Source organism: Orcinus orca, chromosome 5 (assembly GCF_937001465.1).
Source record: "Orcinus orca chromosome 5, mOrcOrc1.1, whole genome shotgun sequence".
In the NCBI taxonomy this organism is placed as follows: domain Eukaryota; kingdom Metazoa; phylum Chordata; class Mammalia; order Artiodactyla; family Delphinidae; genus Orcinus; species Orcinus orca.
In genome coordinates, this window is record NC_064563.1 from 3,175,543 (window position 1) to 3,196,780 (window position 21,238).

At 38.9% G+C, this 21,238-nt stretch overlaps 1 protein-coding gene across 3 annotated transcripts in view; it reads left to right on the forward strand.

Annotated features, from left to right (window-relative positions):
* The window catches only part of NGLY1 (N-glycanase 1), a 62,381-nt gene that overhangs the window by 6,906 nt on the left and 34,237 nt on the right, over positions 1-21,238 (forward strand). For 2 of the 3 annotated variants that reach the window (XM_004271903.4, XM_004271902.4), the window contains exons 2-3: positions 7,604-7,718; positions 12,258-12,503. In XM_004271903.4, coding sequence (XP_004271951.1) covers positions 7,604-7,718; positions 12,258-12,503 — 361 coding nt within the window. Of the gene's footprint in view, positions 1-7,211; positions 7,430-7,603; positions 7,719-12,257; positions 12,504-21,238 lie in introns of those variants that run through there. The other variant, XM_049710118.1, reaches the window with a different exon arrangement.

Here is a 21,238-nt window from a genome sequence, read left to right on the forward strand (position 1 = left end):
GATCACAAGCACTGAAATTGAAACTGTGATTAAAAATCTTCCAACAAACAAAAGCCCAGGACCAGATGGCTTCACAGGTGAATTCTATCAAACATTTAGAGAAGAGCTAACACCTATCCTTCTCAAACTCTTCCAAAATATAGCAGAGGGAGGAACACTCCCAAACTCATTCTATGAGGCCACCATCACCCTGATACCAAAACCAGACAAGGATGTCACAAAGAAAGAAAGCTACAGGCCAATATCACTGATGAACATAGATGCAAAAATCCTCAACAAAATACTAGCAAACAGAATCCAACAGCACATTAAAAGGATCATACACCATGATCAAGTGGGGTTTATTCCAGGAATGCAAGGATTCTTCAATATACACAAATCAATCAACGTGATTCACCATATTAACAAATTGAAGGAGAAAACCACATGATCATCTCAATAGATGCAGAAAAAGGTTTCGACAAAATTCAACACCCATTTATGATAAAAACCCTGCAGAAAGTAGGCATAGAGGGAACTTTCCTCAACATAATAAAGGCCATATATGACAAACCCACAGCCAACATCGTCCTCAATGGTACAAAACTGAAAGCATTTCCACTAAGATCAGGAACAAGACAAGGTTGCCCACTCTCACCACTCTTATTCAAAATAGTTTTGGAAGTTTTCGCCACAGCAATCAGAGAAGAAAAGGAATCCAAATCGGAAAAGAAGAAGTAAAGCTGTCACTGTTTGCAGATGACATGATACTATACATAGAGAATCCTAAAGATGCTACCAGAAAACTGCTAGAGCTAATCAATGAATTTGGTAAAGTAGCAGGATACAAAATTAATGCACAGAAATCTCTGGCATTCCTATACACTAATGATGAAAAATCTGAAAGTGAAATCAAGAAAACACTCCCATTTACCATTGCAACAAAAAGAATAAAATATCTAGGAATAAACCTACTTAAGGAGACAAAAGACCTGTATGCAGAAAATTATAAGACCCTGATGAAAGAAATGAAAGATGATACAAATAGATGGAGAGATATGCCATGTTCTTGGATTGAAAGAATCAACATTGTGAAAATGACTCTACTACCCAAAGCAATCTACAGATTCAATGCAATCCCTATCAAACTACCACTGGCATTTTTCACAGAGCTAGGACAAAAAATTTCACCATCTGTATGGAAACACAAAAGACCCCAAATAGCCAAAGCAATCTTGAGAACGAAAAATGGAGCTGGAGGAATCAGGCTCCCTGACTTCAGACTATACTACAAAGCTACAGTAATCAAGACAGTATGGTACTGGCACAAAAACAGAAAGATTGATCAATGGAAAAGGATAGAAAGCCCAGAGATAAACCCAGGCACGTATGGTCAGCTTATCTTTGATAAAGGAGGCAGGAATGTACAGTGGAGAAAGGACAGCCTCTTCAATAAGTGGTGCTGGGAAAACTGGACAGGTATGAGATTAGATCACTCCCTAACACCATACACAAAAATAAACTCAAAATGGATTAAAGACCTAAATGTAAGGCCAGAAACTATCAAACTCTTAGAGGAAAACATAGGCAGAACACTATGACATAAATCACAGCAATATCTTTTTTGACCCACCTCCTAGAGAAATGGAAATAAAAACAAAAATAAATGGGACCTAATGAAACTTCAAAGCTTTTGCACAGCAAAGGAAACCATAAACAAGACCAAAAGACAACCCTCAGAATGGGAGAAAATATTTGCAAATGAAGCAACTGATAAAGAACTAATCTCCAAAATTTATAAGCAGCTCATGCAGCTCAATAACAAAAAAACAAACAACCCAATCCAAAAATGGGCAGAAGACCTAAATAGACATTTCTCCAAAGAAGATATACAGACTGCCAACAAACACATGAAAGAATGCTCAACATCACTAATCATTAGAGAAATGCAAATCAAAACTACAATGAGATATCATCTGACACCAGTCACAATGGCCATCATCAAAAAATCTAGAAACAATAAATGCTGGAGAGGGTGTGGAGAAAAGGGAACACTCTTGCACTGCTGGTGGGAATGTGAATTGGTACAGCCACTATGGAGAACAGTATGGAGGTTCCTTAAAATACTACAAATAGAACTACCATACGACCCAGCAATCCCACTACTGGGCATATACCCTGAGCAAACCATAATTCAAAAAGAGTCATGTACCAAAATGTTCATTGCAGCTCTATTTACAATAGCCCGGAGATGGAAACAACCTAAGTGTCCATCATCGGATGAATGGATAAAGAAGATGTGGCACATATATACAATGGAATATTACTCAGTCATAAAAGGAAACGAAATTGAGCTATTTATAATGAGGTGGATGGACCTAGAGTCTGTCATACAGAGTAAAATCAGAATGAGAAAGACAAATACCATATGCTAACACATATGGAATCTAAGGGGAAAAAAATGTCACGAAGAACCTAGGGGTAAGACAGGAATAAAGACACAGACCTACTAGAGAACGGACTTGAGGATATGGGGAGGGGGAAGGGTAAGCTGTGAGAAAGCGAGAGAGTGGCATGGACATATATGCACTACCAAACGTAAGGTAGATAGCTAGTGGGAAGCAGCCGCATAGCACAGGGAGATCAGCTCGGTGCTTTGTGACCACCTAGAGGGGTGGGACAGGGAGGGTGGGAGGGAGATGCAAGAGGGAAGAGATATGGGGATCTATGTATATGTATAGCTGATTCACCTTGTTGTACAGCAGAAACTAACACACCGTTGTAAAGCAATTATACTCCAATAAAGATGTAAAAAAAAAACCAATATTTGATTTCCCACTAATTTCCTTTGCAAACTGCACACAGTTACTGGTTATGAACTGTATTGGGTGTGATTGGGAAGGGCCAAAAATGGAAAGTGGTTTCTTCCTTCCAAGAAAATAAATACGTCTGGGAGAAAGACACAGGTGTGGAAAATAGCCACAGCATAAAATCTAGAGAACAATTAATTCCAAGACAATGTTTAAGCACTTACGTGTTTATGTGAGGAGATAGCTGGATGACCTAGTGTGGAACAGTTCTGAGAACAAAGGTTTGGTAAGAGAACATGTATTTGACATGATAGGCAACAGAAAGTAATTGTAGTTTCTAGACTCAAAAAAGAAGCATAATGAGAGATTCACGTGGAATAATGATGCGAGAAGACACAAGGCATGGGTTTCACTTCTGAAGCTACTGCAGAGCATAAGCATAACTGTGGATGTAACAGAGAGAAGAATTGTAGTCAGGGACTGGCAGTCCTTGATGACTGAGTGCCAGGGGTAGAGCTGGTAACGGGAGGAGACAAAATACTGTACCTGAAATAACTTGAGATTTCTCATCTGGGTTATTACTGACACCTGGAGAAACTGAGCAAGGTTGTCAACTGAGGATGGCTGAGTTTGTTGGCAGCTTGTATGGTGGAGAGTATTTGTAATCGAACCAGTGGGTTTAAGTCCCAGTCAACCATTTCCTAAGAATGTATGTAAACTGGGCTTCAGTTTCCTCATTTTTAAAAGGAACAAACAATACCTACATTATAAGATTGTTGCAAAAGATAGAAAGAAATAGAGAATATGGCACATGTGTTGTTTGTTAGTCTCATTCAGTTTTTCATGTTAAGCTAGTTTACGTGCACATGTTTCCCTTGTTGTCAGCTGCAGAGAATGGTGGAGTTAGAGCCAGGGATGCTTCCCAGATGTTCTAAAGGCAGAGAGATGTTTCTGAAAATTTTACATGTAAGTCGCACTAACAGATTTTCAGAAGGACTAGAAATAGTTTTTCAGATGGCCTACAAACCAACTTTTGTCATCAGTAATAAAAATGCAAGATTATAGGATGCACTCACGTACTAAATTTCCATTTGTGAGAACTCTTCCTGGGATTAATGCGTTCTAAAGAGGAAGAGAGCTAGAGAATGCGCAGATATATTTAATTCCTAGTATTTCTGAAAGAGAAACATTTAAGCTTTCCTTTTCTGAGAAAAGGAATGCTGTGACTCAGTGGGAGGCTTATTATTAACATGTTGTAAAATCTTAGAAATATGGTAGATTATGACTTTCGAGGTGCAAAGCGGGTGTTTTTCCTACTATTCAGTTGTAAATACACAGGCGAATTTTCTGTAAATGAAACAGTTTGTCTATCTGTGGGTAAGACAGCTAGGAAGGCACCAAAGTGTGTTCAAAGTGATGGTTGCGTGAGGTTCAGGAAGTTTTGCTGCCCTTTCAAACCTCATTCATTCAACATCATCATCCAACAACCAGAAAAAGAAATCTCAAGCTAAGGTGCAAGATAATTGCTAACAAGCAAGATAAATAATAAAGTCGTAGAAATAGTTAATTGTCACCAGAGATAGGGAAAAAAAAATCGAAGAGTTATAGCAAAAAATATTGAGAAAAGTCTGCACAGAAAATTAAATTAGTGGAAGAAGAAGATCAAAACTAAAGGTCCGTAGGGGTACTTCAGATGCCGCAGGATACTGAGCGTAGTAATGGGCTCGAGGAGAGTGGCCACTCCAGGCTGATGCTGTGAAGCGAGAGGTTCAGGAATGTTTGTATGGCACTTCTCCAAGGGCAGGAAATGGGAGCTGATGGATCCGAGGTCTGATGGCCCTGGGGCCAACTTCTGTAAGCCTTTGAGGGCTTCAGGGGCTGACTTTCACATCAGTCTGTGCTCAAGACTATAGTTGGTCTGCTCAACACATTCATTCATTCATTCATTCATTCATTCATTCATTTATGGCTGCGTTGGGTCTTTGTTGCTGCGCGTGGGCTTGCTCAAAGCTGCGACGGGCGGGGGCTACTCTTCATTGTGGTGTGCGGGCTTCTCATTACAGTGGCTTCTCTTGTTGCGGAGCACGGGCTCTAGGCACGCGGGCTTCAGTAGTTGTGGCACATGGACTCAGTAGTTGTGGCTCGTGGGCTCTGGAGCGCAGGCTCAGTAGTTGTGGCACACGGGCTTAGTTGCTCCGCGGCGTGTGGGATCTTCCCGGACCAGGGCTCGAACCCGTGTCCCCTGCATTGGCAGGGGGATTCTTAACCACTGCGCCCCCAGGGAAGTCCTGCTCAGCACATTTAAAAAGAGGAAGCTAGGATTTGGGTACCTGGATGTTATTGCCATTTTTCAAAAAATTTTTTTAATAAATTTATTTATTTTTGTCTGTGTTGGGTCTTCGTTTCTGTGCGAGGGCTTTCTCTAGTTGTGGCAAGCGGGGGCCACTCTTCATCGCGGTGCGCAGGCCTCTCACTGTCGCGGCCTCTTGTTGCGGAGCACAGGCTCCAGACGCGCAGGCTTAGTAGTTGTGGCTCACGGGCCCAGTTGCTCCGCGGCATGTGGGATCCTCCCGGACCAGGGCTCGAACCCATGTCCCCTGCTTTGGCAGGTGGATTCTTAACCACTGCGCCACCAGGGAAGTTTTGCTCAGCACCTTTAAAAAGAGGAAGCTGGGATTTGGGTACCTGGATGTTATTGCCATTTTTCAAATTTTTATTTGCAATATACGTTGAGTGAGAAAAACACATAAATGATATGTGAGGTCCACAGATGTTGTACAAAGATAGAACATTGTTCGTTAGAAACTAGAGAGGAAAATCTAAGCTATACAAAGCCTGTAGCAGAGAAGCTGCTTCGACCCTTTGAAACATGTCTCAAAATAATAAGCTATATCAGAACAGCTCATGTAAGTTTTATAAGAATTTTTTAGTGTGAAAAAGGGAAGAAAAATTAGAAAATTAAGCCCAGTGAAAGATTTTGATTATGTAGAAATCTGGAAACTCTTGGGAAAAAATAGACTTAAGATAGCTCAAGCAGTTCTGCACCAGTGGGATATACCATCCTGGTGGTACTGATTGTTTATCACCCTGTGGAATGTGTTGAGTGTCATGAAAAGATGCCTCATTTACCTGTAATTAGCTTTGGTAAAGGTAGGATTGTTCACTGTTTAATGTTTAAGTGGTAAGAAAGAGCGGCATGCTTATGATGTAGTGTGGTATAGAAGCCAGGGATGTAAACATTTTACTGTGCCCAGGGCAGCCCTCACAGCAAAGGCCAAAGGTCAGTATTGCCAAGGTTTAGAAACCCTGATCTGATACACAGAATAAAAGAGTAAGGCATCTGTATCTCTTTGTGTTTCTCAGTTATCTGTGATTTTCAAATGACCTGCAGTAAAGAACAGTATTTTTAATTTCCAATCCTTTGTGGACCTATAACTTTTGTAAAATGCAATGAAAATTTCATGGCAGTGTCAAATTGCTGTAATAATTACTGAATACTTTCAATTTCTGTACTCCTCATGGATGAAAAGCAAAGTGTTTACAGATCAGCACCAATCTGGACATTTTAAGTAACACTACTTTGGAGCTTTTGTCTCTGAATATTCTGTAATAAACTGGTGTAATTTTTGAAATTAAAAGAGGTTTAAAAAAGTTTTGTGTAGTATTTATGACAGTTTGGCAACAGGAACTGCTTGATGGAAAACAAATGTGAAATTTGTTGAAACTTCTACAGTTAACAATCCCTGTTTTGGTTTTTATATCACCATATCTAGAGAACATGTGTAAGTTTAGGACAAAGGTGTTTGGTCATTTGCCAGCACTTGGCCACCCCATCATCCCAGACCCCAGGCTGATAGCCTCAGCACTGCTTCTGTGGACCCCTGAGACAGCCTCAGTCTTTCTTAATGCCATACTGATGGAAGCCACTACCATTTTAAGGGCATCAGTATCAGATATGAAACCTACTTATCATCCTGAATTAAGTTCAGAAGGCCTTTTGAGTATAATACCTTGATTGTCTTTAACCTTTTATTTTCTTTCTGATTTTTTTTTTACAGCCTTTCTGATTTATCAACGTTATTACAAATCTCAAATCAAAGATCTTTCATGTGCTGGTCTCATCTCATGTGTACTATTCAAAATCTTAATCATGGTAAAAGAAATTCATATGTTCATTGTATTTTATTACCATAGTTGCTGTGACAAAAATATATCTTTAGCTGAAACAGAAATTATAGTAAAAACAACCATTGGTCTAGGGAAGAAAGAAAAATGAAACGACCGTAAAGGTATACCTAGATTCATGTTTGTCAGAAGTAAAGTCTTTGAGGAGCTGTGATTCATTTATCTACAGCTTCTTAGTTTCTTTTATTCATTCGTTTCACAAATATTTATTAACCACCATCTACATGTCCATCAGGCGCTATTCTCGATGACTGAGATCCATCAGAAGAAAACAGGCAAAACTTTCTGCCCCTGTCTGGAACTTGCATGGAATTTTTTCTTAGCAACTTAAACACTCATAAAGGTCTCTAGTTTTAACAGCACAGAAATAGAATGTCGCATGGGTTTCCCTTACGTCAGCATTGATATTATCAGCTGTGAAGTTAAACAGTAATGTTGCAGTAAGTGTGTACAAGGTAAGAATCACAAAATCAGTCTGTCTTTCTAGACTGTGCATCCTCTTTCTTTAAAGCTGGGATCTCTACTACCTCGTAGGCGTATAGCCAGTATAAAATGTGAAAAAGAATGCAAAAACATGGTGAAAAATGTAAATTGTTATATATAATCAGACTTTTTTTTTTTTTAATCAGAAACCCTAATGATGAAAAATATAGATCTATCCGGATTGGAAACACAACTTTTTCTACTAGACTCTTGCCTGTCAGAGGAGCTGTTGAATGTTTATTTGAAATGGGCTTTGAAGAGGTAAGTGTGTTCACGGTTTCTTCTCCACAGTTCATGTACAGAGCATTCATTATAATGTTGATAGATAATTTCTAATAAGAATATTGTTATTGATTGATTCATTTTGGAAAACTGTGGAACTAGTTATTTCTTCACTTACTCTACATTGAAAAGTCACAGTCCATCTGCTTTAAATTCACAGTGAAATATAACAACTCTCCCACAGGGAGAATTCTTACAATCTCAGTCCTTTAGAATAGGGAGGTCAGGCATGCAACCCAAGGACTAAATTGTGGTTCTCTTTAGACTTTCAGCAAAAACCTGCTATGTGAGCAAACATGAATTGCTGATGGGGGTCCAACCACCTGTCTCCAGTAAGAAATGAGAAGAGTAAAAACAGAAAAGTTGAGTTTAGTTGCCACGCACAAGGGTTCCCTTCTGTGACAGGAGAAAAGAATCTCAGTGGGTTTTTTTGTTTTTAGGTCAAAAGAAAAGCTTGGTGTTTCCATGTTGTGGAATCTTGTGGCATAGTTTAATTTTATGACACAATGAAAGTAGCTTTCAAGATGATGAGTTTTCTTTATGCATATATGCTTAACCATTTCTAGTTTATGGAATACTGAGAGAAGTCCAGCCAGGTTCTAGAGGCCAAGCAGTCAGTAGCAGTCAACTGGCAAGACCGTAGCAGCTGTTAAGGAGATATGCTGAGTTGCTCTGGGATGTACTTTCCTCCCCGCTTCTCTGCTTCCCTCCCCTGATTCTGTTTCAGGCCTTGGGAATATAGTGGTGAACTAGTTAGATAAGAGCTCCCATCTCACATGGAGCTTGCATTCCTGTAGGTTAGACAGACAGTAGGTGTGAAAGCAAAGATGAGCACAAAGAAGAAAATAAGGCATGGAAAGAACATCATAAGCAACTGTAGTGATGGGCAGCTGTGTAAGGACGAGCGCTCAGGGGAGGCCCCTGAGGAGATCACGTTTGAGCTGGGACCTGAGTGATGAGAAGCAATTCAAATACCTGACGCCCTCAGGTGAGCGTTTTTCAGGCACAAAGATCCACACGTGTGGAGGATCTCTAGCAGGAGTAGCCTTGGCACAGAAAGTGGCCACAGAGGCAGGCCTGGGGTTTGGGGAACTGCGGTAAAGATTGGACTTCATGACCAGTGGGATGGGAAGCCATTGAAAGGTTTTAAGCAGGGAAGAGTATTTTTGAAGATTGCTCTGGCTGTTGGAAAGAGAATATCCTGGATGTTCTGGATGGGGGCAAGGGGTAAAGCAGGGAGGCCGGTTGTAAAGCTTATCACATTAGTCTCAGTGAGAAATGGTAGTGGTTTGTCTAGATTCCATGAGGACAGGCTTTGTGTCTGTTGCTCCCCGTGTGCTGGCTGCTGGGAAAGGAGCAGAGCAGGTGGGCACCCAGTAAATATTTGTGGAAGTAAAGACCAACAGCAGTGGAGATGGGGGAGTAGTGGGATCCAGGATTTCTTTTTGAAGCAGTCTGTGGGACTTGCCGATGAACTAGATGTGGAATGTAAGGGAAAGGAGGGAATCAGGGTGACGTCTGGGTTTTGGTTTGAGCAACTGAGTGGATGGGAGTACTTATTCCTCGAGGTTGAAAAATCTTGGAGAGTAGCAGGTGTCAGGGGAGAAAAAACGACCCGTCTTTTGGATAATTATAACTGATATACTGTTAAATATTCAAGTAGAGGTGTCAAGGAGAGAGTTGGATATATGAGTCTTTGATGATTCAAAAGGAGAGGCCAGGGTGGAGGTATAAATTATGGTGTCATCTGCTTGTAGTTGCTCACAGACATCTGAACCTAAAGAATTTAAAACTATAGATGGGGAAAATTGAGAACATTGATGAATTTGTTCAAGGAAATGCAGTTTTTTGAGAGTCAGATGACAGGAAAATTAAGTAAATGACAACTGGAGACTGTTGAAGTGTTTCAGTTTCTCATTGTTTCTCATTGTTGAAGTGTCACAGATTCGGTGGAATCATATTTATCTTTCATTCAGCAAATACTTGAGTGCCAGGAGGGATGACCAACCGCTCTAGTTTGCCAGGGACTGTCCTGGTTTTAGCAGTGAAAGTCCAGCCCCGCAGAAAACCCCTCAGTCCCAGGCAAACTTGTAAGTTGGTCACGCCAGTGCCAGGTAACAAGCCAGATTGAGACTTGCAGTAGTATTTGATGCAAGTAGAGCCACAATTTCAGAAAAGATGATCATGCTTTAAGACTAATTTATACTTAGAGTTTCTGGCTGGCTTTGGACTTCACACGGTAGGAAATAAATGTTTGATCAGTGTTAGCCAACGGAGCTGAGACCGAACTCTACCACCAGAAAGAAACTTGGTGGGCTTTGAGATGAAGTAGGAATCCAAGACCTATCCTGAAATTTTCAGTTACACATTAAAATCCTGGACACCTTTGCGCCCACTTGTCCCTGAGGCTGCATTCTTGTTTATGAAAATTCTGAGGAGGAGGTTGAGAAAGATTGGGATTCAAATGGTCGTGTGACCCGTCAGGCTGGCTTAGTGGAGTAGTTCTTGCTGGGAGCTGCACCCACCCTCGCGGAGGATAGGGCCTCGAGGGCCATAGTTTTGGTTGTCTTGGTGACTGGAAGATGTCACCAGCATTTAGCGAGCAGGGACGGGGTTGACTCACATCTGGCAGTGAGAATTGTCTCACCAAGAATGCGTTGAGAAACATAGGTTTTGTTAAATACTAGAATCCTCGTTGGTTTCTTAAAGTGTTATTGGGTCTAGTGCATTAAGCCTGTTGTTTTGTCCTTTTATGAAAATACAGTGCTGTCGATTAAACTTTTTCGTACAGACACTTCAGTCATAATCATACATTCTTTTAGGACTGGTCCTGAAAAGATGGAAGGGAAGGGAGCAGCCTCTGTCTCACCGGGGCCCTCTCTGGGGTGTGGACCAGACAGACCCACGTGGCTGTCAGGCTCTCCTGCCTCCGGCCACGGTGTCGTGTACCTTCCTCAGTGCCGCTCCATTCACAGTGTGAGATCAGAGGCCTCCATGCTTGGTTTTAACCCAGGAGTCTGGTTTCTCTTCCCAGCGCTCATCATAGATAGGAAGTGGTTCCTTTCTCCTGTTGGAAAATTCACTGCGTTCCAATTTGTGCCAATCATCGTGTATGTAATCATCACAACTGTAGAAATGCTTTTTGCTCAACCCTTCAAGCTATTTGTACAGGCTTGTGGGTTTTGATCTCTGTTCAGTCTCAGGTGGAATCAGTTATAGCATAGCGATTAAGGTCATGCAGTTTGAATCCTTGCTCTGACGGTTGGTAGCGTCAGGCAGGTAGGTTATTTAACTTCTCTGAGCCTTCATATTTCCATATGAAAAGCGGGGATAAACCCAATACCTACCTTTCAAGGTGGTTGTTAAGAATTCTTCAGATAATGTGGGTAAAGTGCTTTTTAGCACAGTACCTAGAAACACATAAATGCAGTAAATGGTAGCAGTCTTTTTTACAGCTGTTTTGGGTAATACATGGAGATTGCTGGCCTCTTCCAGCTTTTTCAAAAGGATTCACGTGGAATTGATTTTCATGTTGTGATGGAGTAATGTCTTGGTCAGTTGATTCCTGTAGATCTGCCATCACCAGGGAAATAAGGTCATTCTCAGTTGTGGAGTTGAATTTAAATGCTCACAATCTACAGGTTGGTCCACTGCATATTGTAACAACTGTGTTATCTCATTTGCAGTTGGTGGAATTACTGTTTTAGCATTGTTGCTTCTCAACCCTTAAACCTTGATGGAATATATTTTCATTTCACTTTTTTGTTTGTTTTGTAATTTACTATTTTACATTGTGAGCTTTGTTGTAATGTTTACTGTACCTCAGAGCGCTCTGATTATATTATGTGGATTCATTGAATGAATCACTTCTTAAAGAATCAGATTTTTATTGTTTGATGGTCTGTTTTTGTTTGGACCACCTTTGTATTACTAAATAGCAGTAGTTTTTCCATAGTTTTGAATTGACCCTCAGGATGTAATTTTTGTTATCTTGGAAGAATTAGTGAACTCCATACACAGACTTCTAGTCATGTAGCTATTCTTAAAGACTTGAGTTTAGAAGATTCAAAGGTTGTTATATAACTTCTTACTGGTTTTATGTGACCAGTGATCATTTTGAATGGCTGTATCTATAGTATCATTATTTCATACGGAATTTCATGGAGAATAGTTGTATCATATACAATTGCAGAGGAGATAGGAATGTTCATTTTTGCATCTCTTAGGAGGCTTTCTGACTCATTACAGTGTTTCTAAAAGGTAAAGTATTTTTCTGAAGGTCTTTTGAACAAATAAAACAGGCTAAGCATTTTATGCTAACAAGGAGACATATTTTCTTAATTTTCTAGTATACCTTTGCCTATATTTTTTTAAAAAGTGCCAAAATGGTAAGAAAAGAGAAAGATTGTTAAAATATGATGTGTTCTGTAGTATTGGCTCCATTTTATATATACTGTGTAAGAATGACTGTCAGTATAAATCAAAGGTTAAAATTTTCCCTAATTTTATAAATTCCAGGGAGAAACCCATCTTATCTTCCCTAAAAAAGCTTCAGTGGAGCAGCTGCAAAAAATTCGTGACCTGATCGCCATAGAGAGAAGTAGCAGATTGGATGGATCAGATAAGAGCCACAAAGCAGAATTATCTCAGCAACTTGCAGCCAGCACCCAGCTTCCTACAGCACAGCCTTCCAGTCCTAATGGGTTAACCCAGCATCCAGGGAACAGTGAAGGGCAGTCATCAAATCCACCGTCCGCTCCAATGGTAATGTTAGAATTAAACCTTCCTTGACTGCTCCTTTCAAAGTGTTGATATAGCAAAAGCTTTAAAATAGGACTTATTCCAGAATTTATGTCTCAGTCATTCTTGGTTCTTATAGTTCTAATACATTCAGATTTCCTGAGCTCTTTTAAACAATTGTCAGATCTGTAACAAAAGTGGGGAAATGGCTGTCTTTTATTTGGACTTTTAAATGTTAACTTGTGACTTACTGTTTCTGAGGCAGCCAGGGTTTTATTTAATTTATCGTTTGTAAATGTACCTGTTGCCGTGGCACTTAAACCAGTTGCACAGATCAGCGTATGTCTTTAACCTAGAAAACGTGAAGGACTTGCTAGACAGATGTGTGGCCATCAAGTTAGATTTCCTCTGTTGCTTTGACACTTCTGATGTAATACCTGCTGCTGTCTACCGTGGAATTATTAATTCCAGCAACCTACCATTATCAGCACCTCAATTCAATAAAAAATGGGCTTCTTTAGGCTTAAGGTAAATAATCATTAATTCACTGATAGTGGTGCTAGCATATACATATGTACTTCCGAAGAACTGAAGTCAAATTACTGATGTCTAACAGGCATTCTTGGTATACTTAAATGACCTTATTTAATAGGAAACTATCCTGTTTACAAAAAAATCCCTTTTAATAAAGGTCCTTAAGCATTTTACTCCTAAATTTTCACTGTCAGAAAAATTTTCATGGCTTTTCTATAGTAATTTTATCAGTAGGCAGCTTAAACTCATGTCCTCTTTTAATTTTGGTGAAACACCTGGTTGCTGTCCTCCATACACTGGAACTCTACATCTAGAGTCAGTTGTTAAATCTACCCTTAATTTTCTCCAGCTGAATAATTGGAGAGCCTTTAACCTAACCTCCCTGGTAGTCAGATGATGGGCAGTCATTCCTTAGTGTAGGCTGGGAATACCCTAAGCTTGTCTTTAAAAAATAAAGAATTGAAGGTGGTAGGGGCTGGCAGGGGAAGAGAGAGTGTCTGTCCTTTTGAATAATAATTCTTATTTATTTATTTATTTATTCATTCATTCATTTATTTATTGGCTGCGTTGGGTCTTCATTGCTGCATGTGGGCTTTCTCTAGTTGTGGAGAACGGGGGCTACTCTTCCTTGCAATGCAGAGGCTTCTCGTTGTGGAGCACGGGCTGTAGGTGCACGGGCTTCAGCAGTTGTGGCACGTGGGCTTAAGTAGTTGTGGCACGTGGGCTTCAGTAGTTGTGGCTCACGGGCTCTAGAGCGCAGGCTCAGTAGTTGTGGTGCACGGGCTTAGTTGCTCTGCGGCATGTGGGATCTTCCCAGACCAGGGCTCGAACCCATGTCCCCTGCATTGGCAGGCGGATTCTTAACCACTGTGCTACCAGGGAAGCCCCAGAATAATAATTCTTGATGAGTGGTTTCCCAGATTTTTGTGGAGGGTTAACTCTTCTAAAACATATTCTTTTGTGCCTCAGTTGACTTAGGTTAATGTTTAAGTCTTTAAAATATTTCTCCTCTCATTAGCTTCAGAGCTAATGTTTGTTTATACTAATAAACACAGCTATTGTTTATGAATGCTTCCAAGAAACTGTTACTGGATACTATTGGATCAACTAGTAATGATATTAAGTGGCCGTGGGCATCAGATAAGAGCATATGTGAAAGCTTAATAAACTGTAAAGGACTTAAAGGTTTGCTCTTGGTAACAGTAATTCTTTCTGTAAAGTATCTCAGCTGCTTCATTCAGAACAAAGTTACCACAGAGTAACAGAAAAGTGGGACTACTTAACTCTATTGGGACAGAATAGTAACCCTAGCCAGTCCAGTCCTTAGGACACTGGTTTCCACTCTTTTTTGATTGTACATCTTACCAGTGATAAAATGTTGAATGCATAACCCAATAAGTGTCTATTTACTTATGAGTTACATACTTCTATGGGTATGTGTTAACGTACCTTATACAGGACTCATGTACAGGATTAAAGCATGTCATTACACCTCTGGGTAACACGTCTTCATCAGTTTTGCAGTTAAGGCTGATACAGGGGCTTCCCTGGTGGCGCAGTGGTTAAGAATCGCCTGCCAATGCAGGGGACACGGATTCGAGCCCTGGTCCGGGAAGATCCCACATGCCATGGAGCACCTAAGCCCCCGCGCCACAACTACTGAGCCTGCGCTCTGGAGCCCACGAGCCACAACTACTGAGCCTGCGATCCACAACTACAGAAGCCCGCATGTCACAGCTACTGAAGCTCATGCACCTAGAGCCCGTGCTCCGCAACAAGAGAAGCCACCACAATGAACCCGTGTCCCCTGCATTGGCAGGCGGATTCTTAACCACTACACCACCAGGGAAGCCCCTCGGTTATAGTTTGAGGTCTTTAATCACTTACCAGAAAGGGCCTGGATACTACACTAAAAACAAATTGTCATCCTATTGTCAAAACGAATTTAGAGTTTAGAAGAAAACAAACTTTCGCAAACACATATGCTCTTAGAAGGCTACTGTATATTAACTCTTAACTTCTTGAGTCCCTGGGACAAAGTATCTTTTTCTGTATTCCTTAAGGGAGTTGGGAGAAATTAGAATGAATCTTGTTTTTTATAGCCAACTCCTGGTTCCATGGATCACTGAAGTACACATTTTTAAAAAGTATTTTGTTATTTAAGCTTTTATCACCATTAATTGCTGTATTACAGAGTTTGACAATTATGTTCTCCTCCCTTTCTCATTTTGAGTGGGGATATTGAGAATTAAAATGGACCAAGTAAAGCAGCAGGAGAGAGATTAACAAAGCATGTAACTGCATATAAACTAGACAAATCCTGAGCACTGTTGAGTGTCACACCTAATATATTTCTTTGGTTGAAACTGTATCAAGTAAAATTTGGAAGTATAAGACAAGGTGATAGTCATTGATGTTGAAGTTGCCAGTAAGTTTTTCCCTTAAGATATAAAGTACTGGAATATACCCGTGCTCAATAAACGGTGATGTAGTTAGAAATTTATTTTGCTGCTTTTTCTGGATATTTTATTTAAATGAATGATACACTACATAGTCTTTTGCTTCTGGCTTCTTTTACTTTGTATGTTTTTGAGGTTTATCCATATTGCAGGATGTATTAGTATTTTTTTCCTTTTTATTGCTGAATAGCATTACATGGCGGACATTTGGGTTTGCCATGTTTGCTTGTTATGGACAATGCTGTTATGAATGTCCACATACCAGGCTTTGTGTGGGCAGATGTTTTCATTTCTCTTGGGTAGATTCCTAGAAGTGGAACCACTGGGTTGTATGACAAGTTTATGTTTATTGCTTTAAGAAATTGCAAGCTGTTTTCCAGAGCTGTTGCACCTTTTTACATTCTAACCAGCAGAGTGTGAAGGTTCCGATTTCTCAGCATTCTCATTGATAATTGTTAATGTCTTTTTTATTATAGCCATTTTAGTCGATGTTAAGTAGTATCTCATTGTGGCTTTAATTTGTATTTTCCTAATGAGCAAACTGATTTCTTAAATTTGCTGGTTATACATGCTGAGTATTTAGTGTTCTTATATGAAATAACTTCCTGATAACCCTTTATATATTTTTATGCCCTTTGCCTTCCAAAAGCAGGTTCAAAACAGCAAAGACAGTTTTTCAGAGACTGAGCCTCAGAGTGTTAGAAGCATTATTTCCAATTTTGCAACTTTTTCTAGGTTGAAAGCATGTGACTCTTGAAGTATGATTTGCTTAAAATAAGTCATTGGCAGTTATTGCACAGTCTAACATGTGCTTTTATTTGATACGTGACTGCTTTTAGAATGTGTATGAAGTTGTTGAGGACTTTACATCAACACTTTTATGACTCTAGAAATTATTGCCCATTGTGTATATGACTATATATGTATCTGTTTAAAAGAATTATCATTTGAGATTATATTAGTGAAATTATAAAAATAATATTAGATAATGATAAATAACAAAATTAGTTGATTTTTTTTAATGAAGATATTTTTTTTATTGTTTCAAATTTAACATTTATTTTATATTGGAGTATAGTTGATTTACAGTGTTGTGTTAGTTTCGGGTGTGTAGTGAAGTGGTTCGGTTATACGTATACATGTATCAATTCTTTTTTAGGTTCTTTTCCCATATAGGTTATTATAGAACATTGAGTAGAGTTCCCTGTACTATATAGTAGGTCCTTGTTGATTACCTGTTTTATATATAGTAGTGTGTATATGTTAATCCCAAACTCCTAATTTATCCCTCTCCTAGACCTTTCCCCTTTGGTAACCATGTTTGTTTTTGAAGTCTGTGAGTCTGTTTCTGTTTTGTAAATAAGTTCATTTGTATCATCTTTTTAGATTCCACATAGAAGTGATATCATATGATATTTGTCTTTCTCTGTCTGACTTACTTGATCCTCTCTAGGTCCATCCATGTTGCTGCAAATGGCATTATTTCATTCTTTATTGTGTCTGAGTGGTATTCCAGTTGTGTGTGTGTGTGTGTGTGTGTGTGTGTGTGTACACATCACATCTTTATTCATTCATCTGTTGATAGATATATTGGTTGTTTCCATGTCCTGGGAATTGTAAACAGTGCTGCAATGAACATTGGGGTGCATGTATCTTTTCGAGTTATGGTTCTCTCTGGATATATGCCTAGGATGTGGGATTGCTGGGTCATATGTTAGTTCTATTTTTATTTTTTTAAGGAACCTCCATACTGTTCTCCATAGTAATTGTACCAATTTACATTCCCACCAACAGTGTAGGAGGGTTCTCTTTTCTCCACACCCTCTCCAGCATTTATTGTTTGTAGACTTTTTGATGATGGCCATTCTGACCGGTGTGAGGTGATACCTCGTTGTAGTTTTGATTTGCATTCCTCTAATAATTAGCGATGTTGAGGATCTTTCCATGTGCTTTTTGGCCATCTGTATGTCTTCTTTAGAGAACTGTCTATTTAGGGCTTCTGCACATTTTTTGATTGTGGTGGGTTTTTTTGGTTTTTTCTTTTTGACATTGAGCTGCATGAGCTATTTGTGTATTTTGGAGACTAATCCTTTGTCAGCTGCTTCATTTGCAAATATTTTCTCCTATTCTGTGGGTTGTCTTTTAATTTTGTTTATGGTTTCCTTTGCTGTGCAAAAGCTTTTAAGTTTAATTAGGTCCCATTTGTTTATTTTCTTTCTATTTTCGTTACTCTAGGAGACAGATCCAAAAAGATATTTCTGCAATTTATATCAGACAACGTTCTGCCTATGTTTTCCTCACGAGTTTTATGGTATCCGGTCTTACATTTAGGCCTTCAATCCATTTTAACATTACTTTTGTGTATGATGTTAAAGAATGTTGTAATTTCATTCTTTTACATGTAGCTGTCCAGTTTTCCCAGCACAGCTTGTTGAAGAGGCTGTCTTTTCTCCATTGTATATTCTTGCCTCCATTGTCATAGATTAATTGACCATAGTTGCATGGGTTTATTTCTGGGCTTTCTATCCTGTTCCGTTGATCTATATTTCTGTTTTTGTGCCTGTACTATACTGTTTTGATGACTGGAGCTTTGTAGTATAGTCTGAAGTTAGGGAGCCTGATTCCTCCAGCTCTGTTTTTTTTCCTCAGGATTGTTTTGGCTATTCGGGGTCTTTGTGTCTCCATACAAATTTTAAGATTTTTTTTGTTCTAGTTCTATGAAAAATGCCATTTATAGTATGATAGGGATTACTTTGAATCTGTAGATTGCCTTGGTTAGTATAGTCACTTTGACAATATTGACTTTTCCAATCCAAGAACATAGTATATCTTTCCATCTGTTTGTGTAATCTTCAGCTTCTTTCATCAGTATCTTATAGTTTTCTGAGTACAGGTCTTTTGCCTCCTTAGGTAAGTTTATTCCTAGGTATTTTATTTTTTTTGATGTGATGGTATATGGGATTGTTTGTTTAATTGCTCTTTCTGATCTTTCACTGTTAGTGTATAGAAACAACAGATTTCTGTGTATTAACTTTGTATCGTGCAACTTTACTGAATTAATTGATGAGCTCTAGTAGTTTTCTGGTGGCATCTTTAGGATTTTCTATGTATACAATCTTGTCATCTTCAAACAGTGACAGTTTTACTTCTTCTTTTCCTATTTGGATTCCTTTTATGTCTTTTTTTTTCTCTGATTGCTGTGGCTAGGACTTCCAAAACTATGTTAAATAACAGTGGCAAGAGTGGACATCCTTGTCTCGTTCCTGATCTTAGAGTAAATGCTTTCAGCCTTTCACCGTTGAGTATGATGTTAGCTGTAGGTTTGTCATATATGGCCTTTATTATGTTGAGGTAGTTTCCCTCTGTGCCCACTTTGTGGAGAGTTTTTATCATAAATGGGTGTTGAATTTTGTCAAAAGCTTTTTCTGCGTCTATTGAGATGATCATATGGATTTTATTCTTCAATTTGTTGATATGGTGTATCACACTGATTGGTTTGCAGATACTGAAGAATCCTTGCACTCCTGGGATAAATCACACTTGATCATGGTGTATGCTTCTTTTAATGTGTTGTTGGATTTGGTTTGCTAGCATTTTGTTAAGAATTTTTGCATCTATGTTCATTAGAGATGCTGGCCTGTAATTTAATTTTTCTGGTGGTGTCTTTGTCTGGTTTGGGTATCAGGGTGATGGTGGCCTCATAGAATGAGTTTGGCAGTGTTCCTTCCTCTGCAATGTTTTGGAATAGTTTCAGAAGGACAGGTGTTAACTCTTCTCTAAATGTTTGATAGAGTTCGCCTGTGAAGCCATCTGGTACTGGACTTTTGTTTGTTGGAAGATTTTTAATCACAGTTTCAATTTCAGTGCTTGTGATTGGTCTGTTCATATTTTCTATTTCTTCCTGGTTCACTCTTGGAAGATTGTTCCTGTCTAAGAATTTGTCCATTTCTTCTAGGTTGTTCATTTTATTGGCATAGAGTTGCTTGTAGTAGTCTCTTATGATCCTTTGTATTTCTGTGGTGTCAGTTGTAACTTCTTTTTCATTTCTAATTTTGTTGATTGAGCCCTTTCCCTTTTTTTCCTTCACGAGTCTGGCTAAAGGTTTATCGATTCTGTTTATCTTTTCAAAGAACCAGCTGTTACTTTCAGTGACATTTTATGTTGTTTTCTTCATCTCTATTTCATTAATTTCTTCTCTGAACTTTATGATTTCTTTTCTTCTACTAACTTTGGGTTTTGTTTGTTCTTCTTTCTCTAGTTGCTTTAGGTATAAGGTTAGGTTGTTTCTTTGAAATTTTTTTGTTTCCTGAGGTAAGATTGTATTACTGTAAACTTCCCTCTTAGAACTGCTTTTGCCAGGTCCCATAGGTTTTGAATCGTTGTGTTTCATTTTCATTTGTCTCTAGTTATTTTTCGATTTCTTCTTTGATTTCTTCATTGATCCATTGGTTGTTTAGTAACATATTGTTTAGCTTCCACGTGTATGTGTTTTTTTAGTTTTTTTCTCATAGTTGGTTTCTAATCTCATAGTGTTGTGGTCGGAAAAGATGCTTGATATGATTTCAGTTTTCTTAAGTTTGCCGAGGTGTGCTTTGTGACCCAGCATGTGATCTATCCTGGAGAATGTTCCATGTGCATTTGAGAAGTATGTGTATTCTGCTGCTTTTGAATGGAATGCTCTATAAGTATCAATTAAGTCCATTGGTCTAATGTGTCATTTAAGGCCTGTGTTTCCTTATTTTCTGTCTGGATGGTCTGTCCATTGCTGTAAGAGGGGTGTTAAAACCCCCACTATTATTGTGTTACTGTTGATTTCTCCTTTTATGGCTGTTAGGATTTGCCTTATGTATTGAGGTGCTCCTGTGTTGGGTGCATATATATTTACTTGATCATTATGTAGTGTCCTTCCTTATCTCTTGTAACACTCTTTATTTTAAAGTCTATTTTGTCTGATATGAGTATTGCTACTCCAGCTTTCTTTTGATTTCCATTTGCATGGAATATCTTTTTCCATCCCCTCACTTTGTCTGTATGTGTCCTTAGATCTGAAGTTGGGTCTCTTGTAGACAGCATATATATGGGTTTTGTTTTTGTATCCATTCAGCCAGTCTGTTTTTTGGTTGGAGCATTTAATGCATTTACATTTAAGGTAATTATCAGTATGTATGTTCTTATTGCCATCTTGTTAATTGTTTTGGATTTGTTTTTGTAGGTTTTTTTCCTTCCCTTCCTCTTTTGTTCACGTCTCTTGTGATTTGATGCCTGTCATTAGTGTTGTTTGGATTGCTTTTTCTTTTTTGTGTGTGTATCTATTGTAGATTTTTAGTTTGCTGTTACCATGAGGTTTTGATATAGCAGTCTGTACACAAACACGATTGTTTTAAGTCGCTGGTCCTTTAATTTCCAATGCACTTCCAATATCCTGCATGTGTACTCTCCTCTTCTCACAATTGCTGGGTTTGATATCATATTTGTGTGTGGATGATTTCCTACCTTTACTCTATGTTTGCCTTTAATGGTGAGCTTTCCCATATGTAATTTTCTTGATTCTAGTTGTGGTCTTGTCTTTTCTGCCTAGAGTAGTTTTTTAAAGATTTTTTGTAAAGCTCTTTTGGTGGTGCTGAATTCTCTTAGCTTTTGCTTGTCGGTAAAGCTTTTGCTTTCTTCATCGAATCTAAATGAGAGGCTTGATGGGTAGAGCATTCTTGGTTGTAGGTTTTTCCCTTTTCTCACTTTGAATATATCCTGCCACTCCCTTCTGGCCTG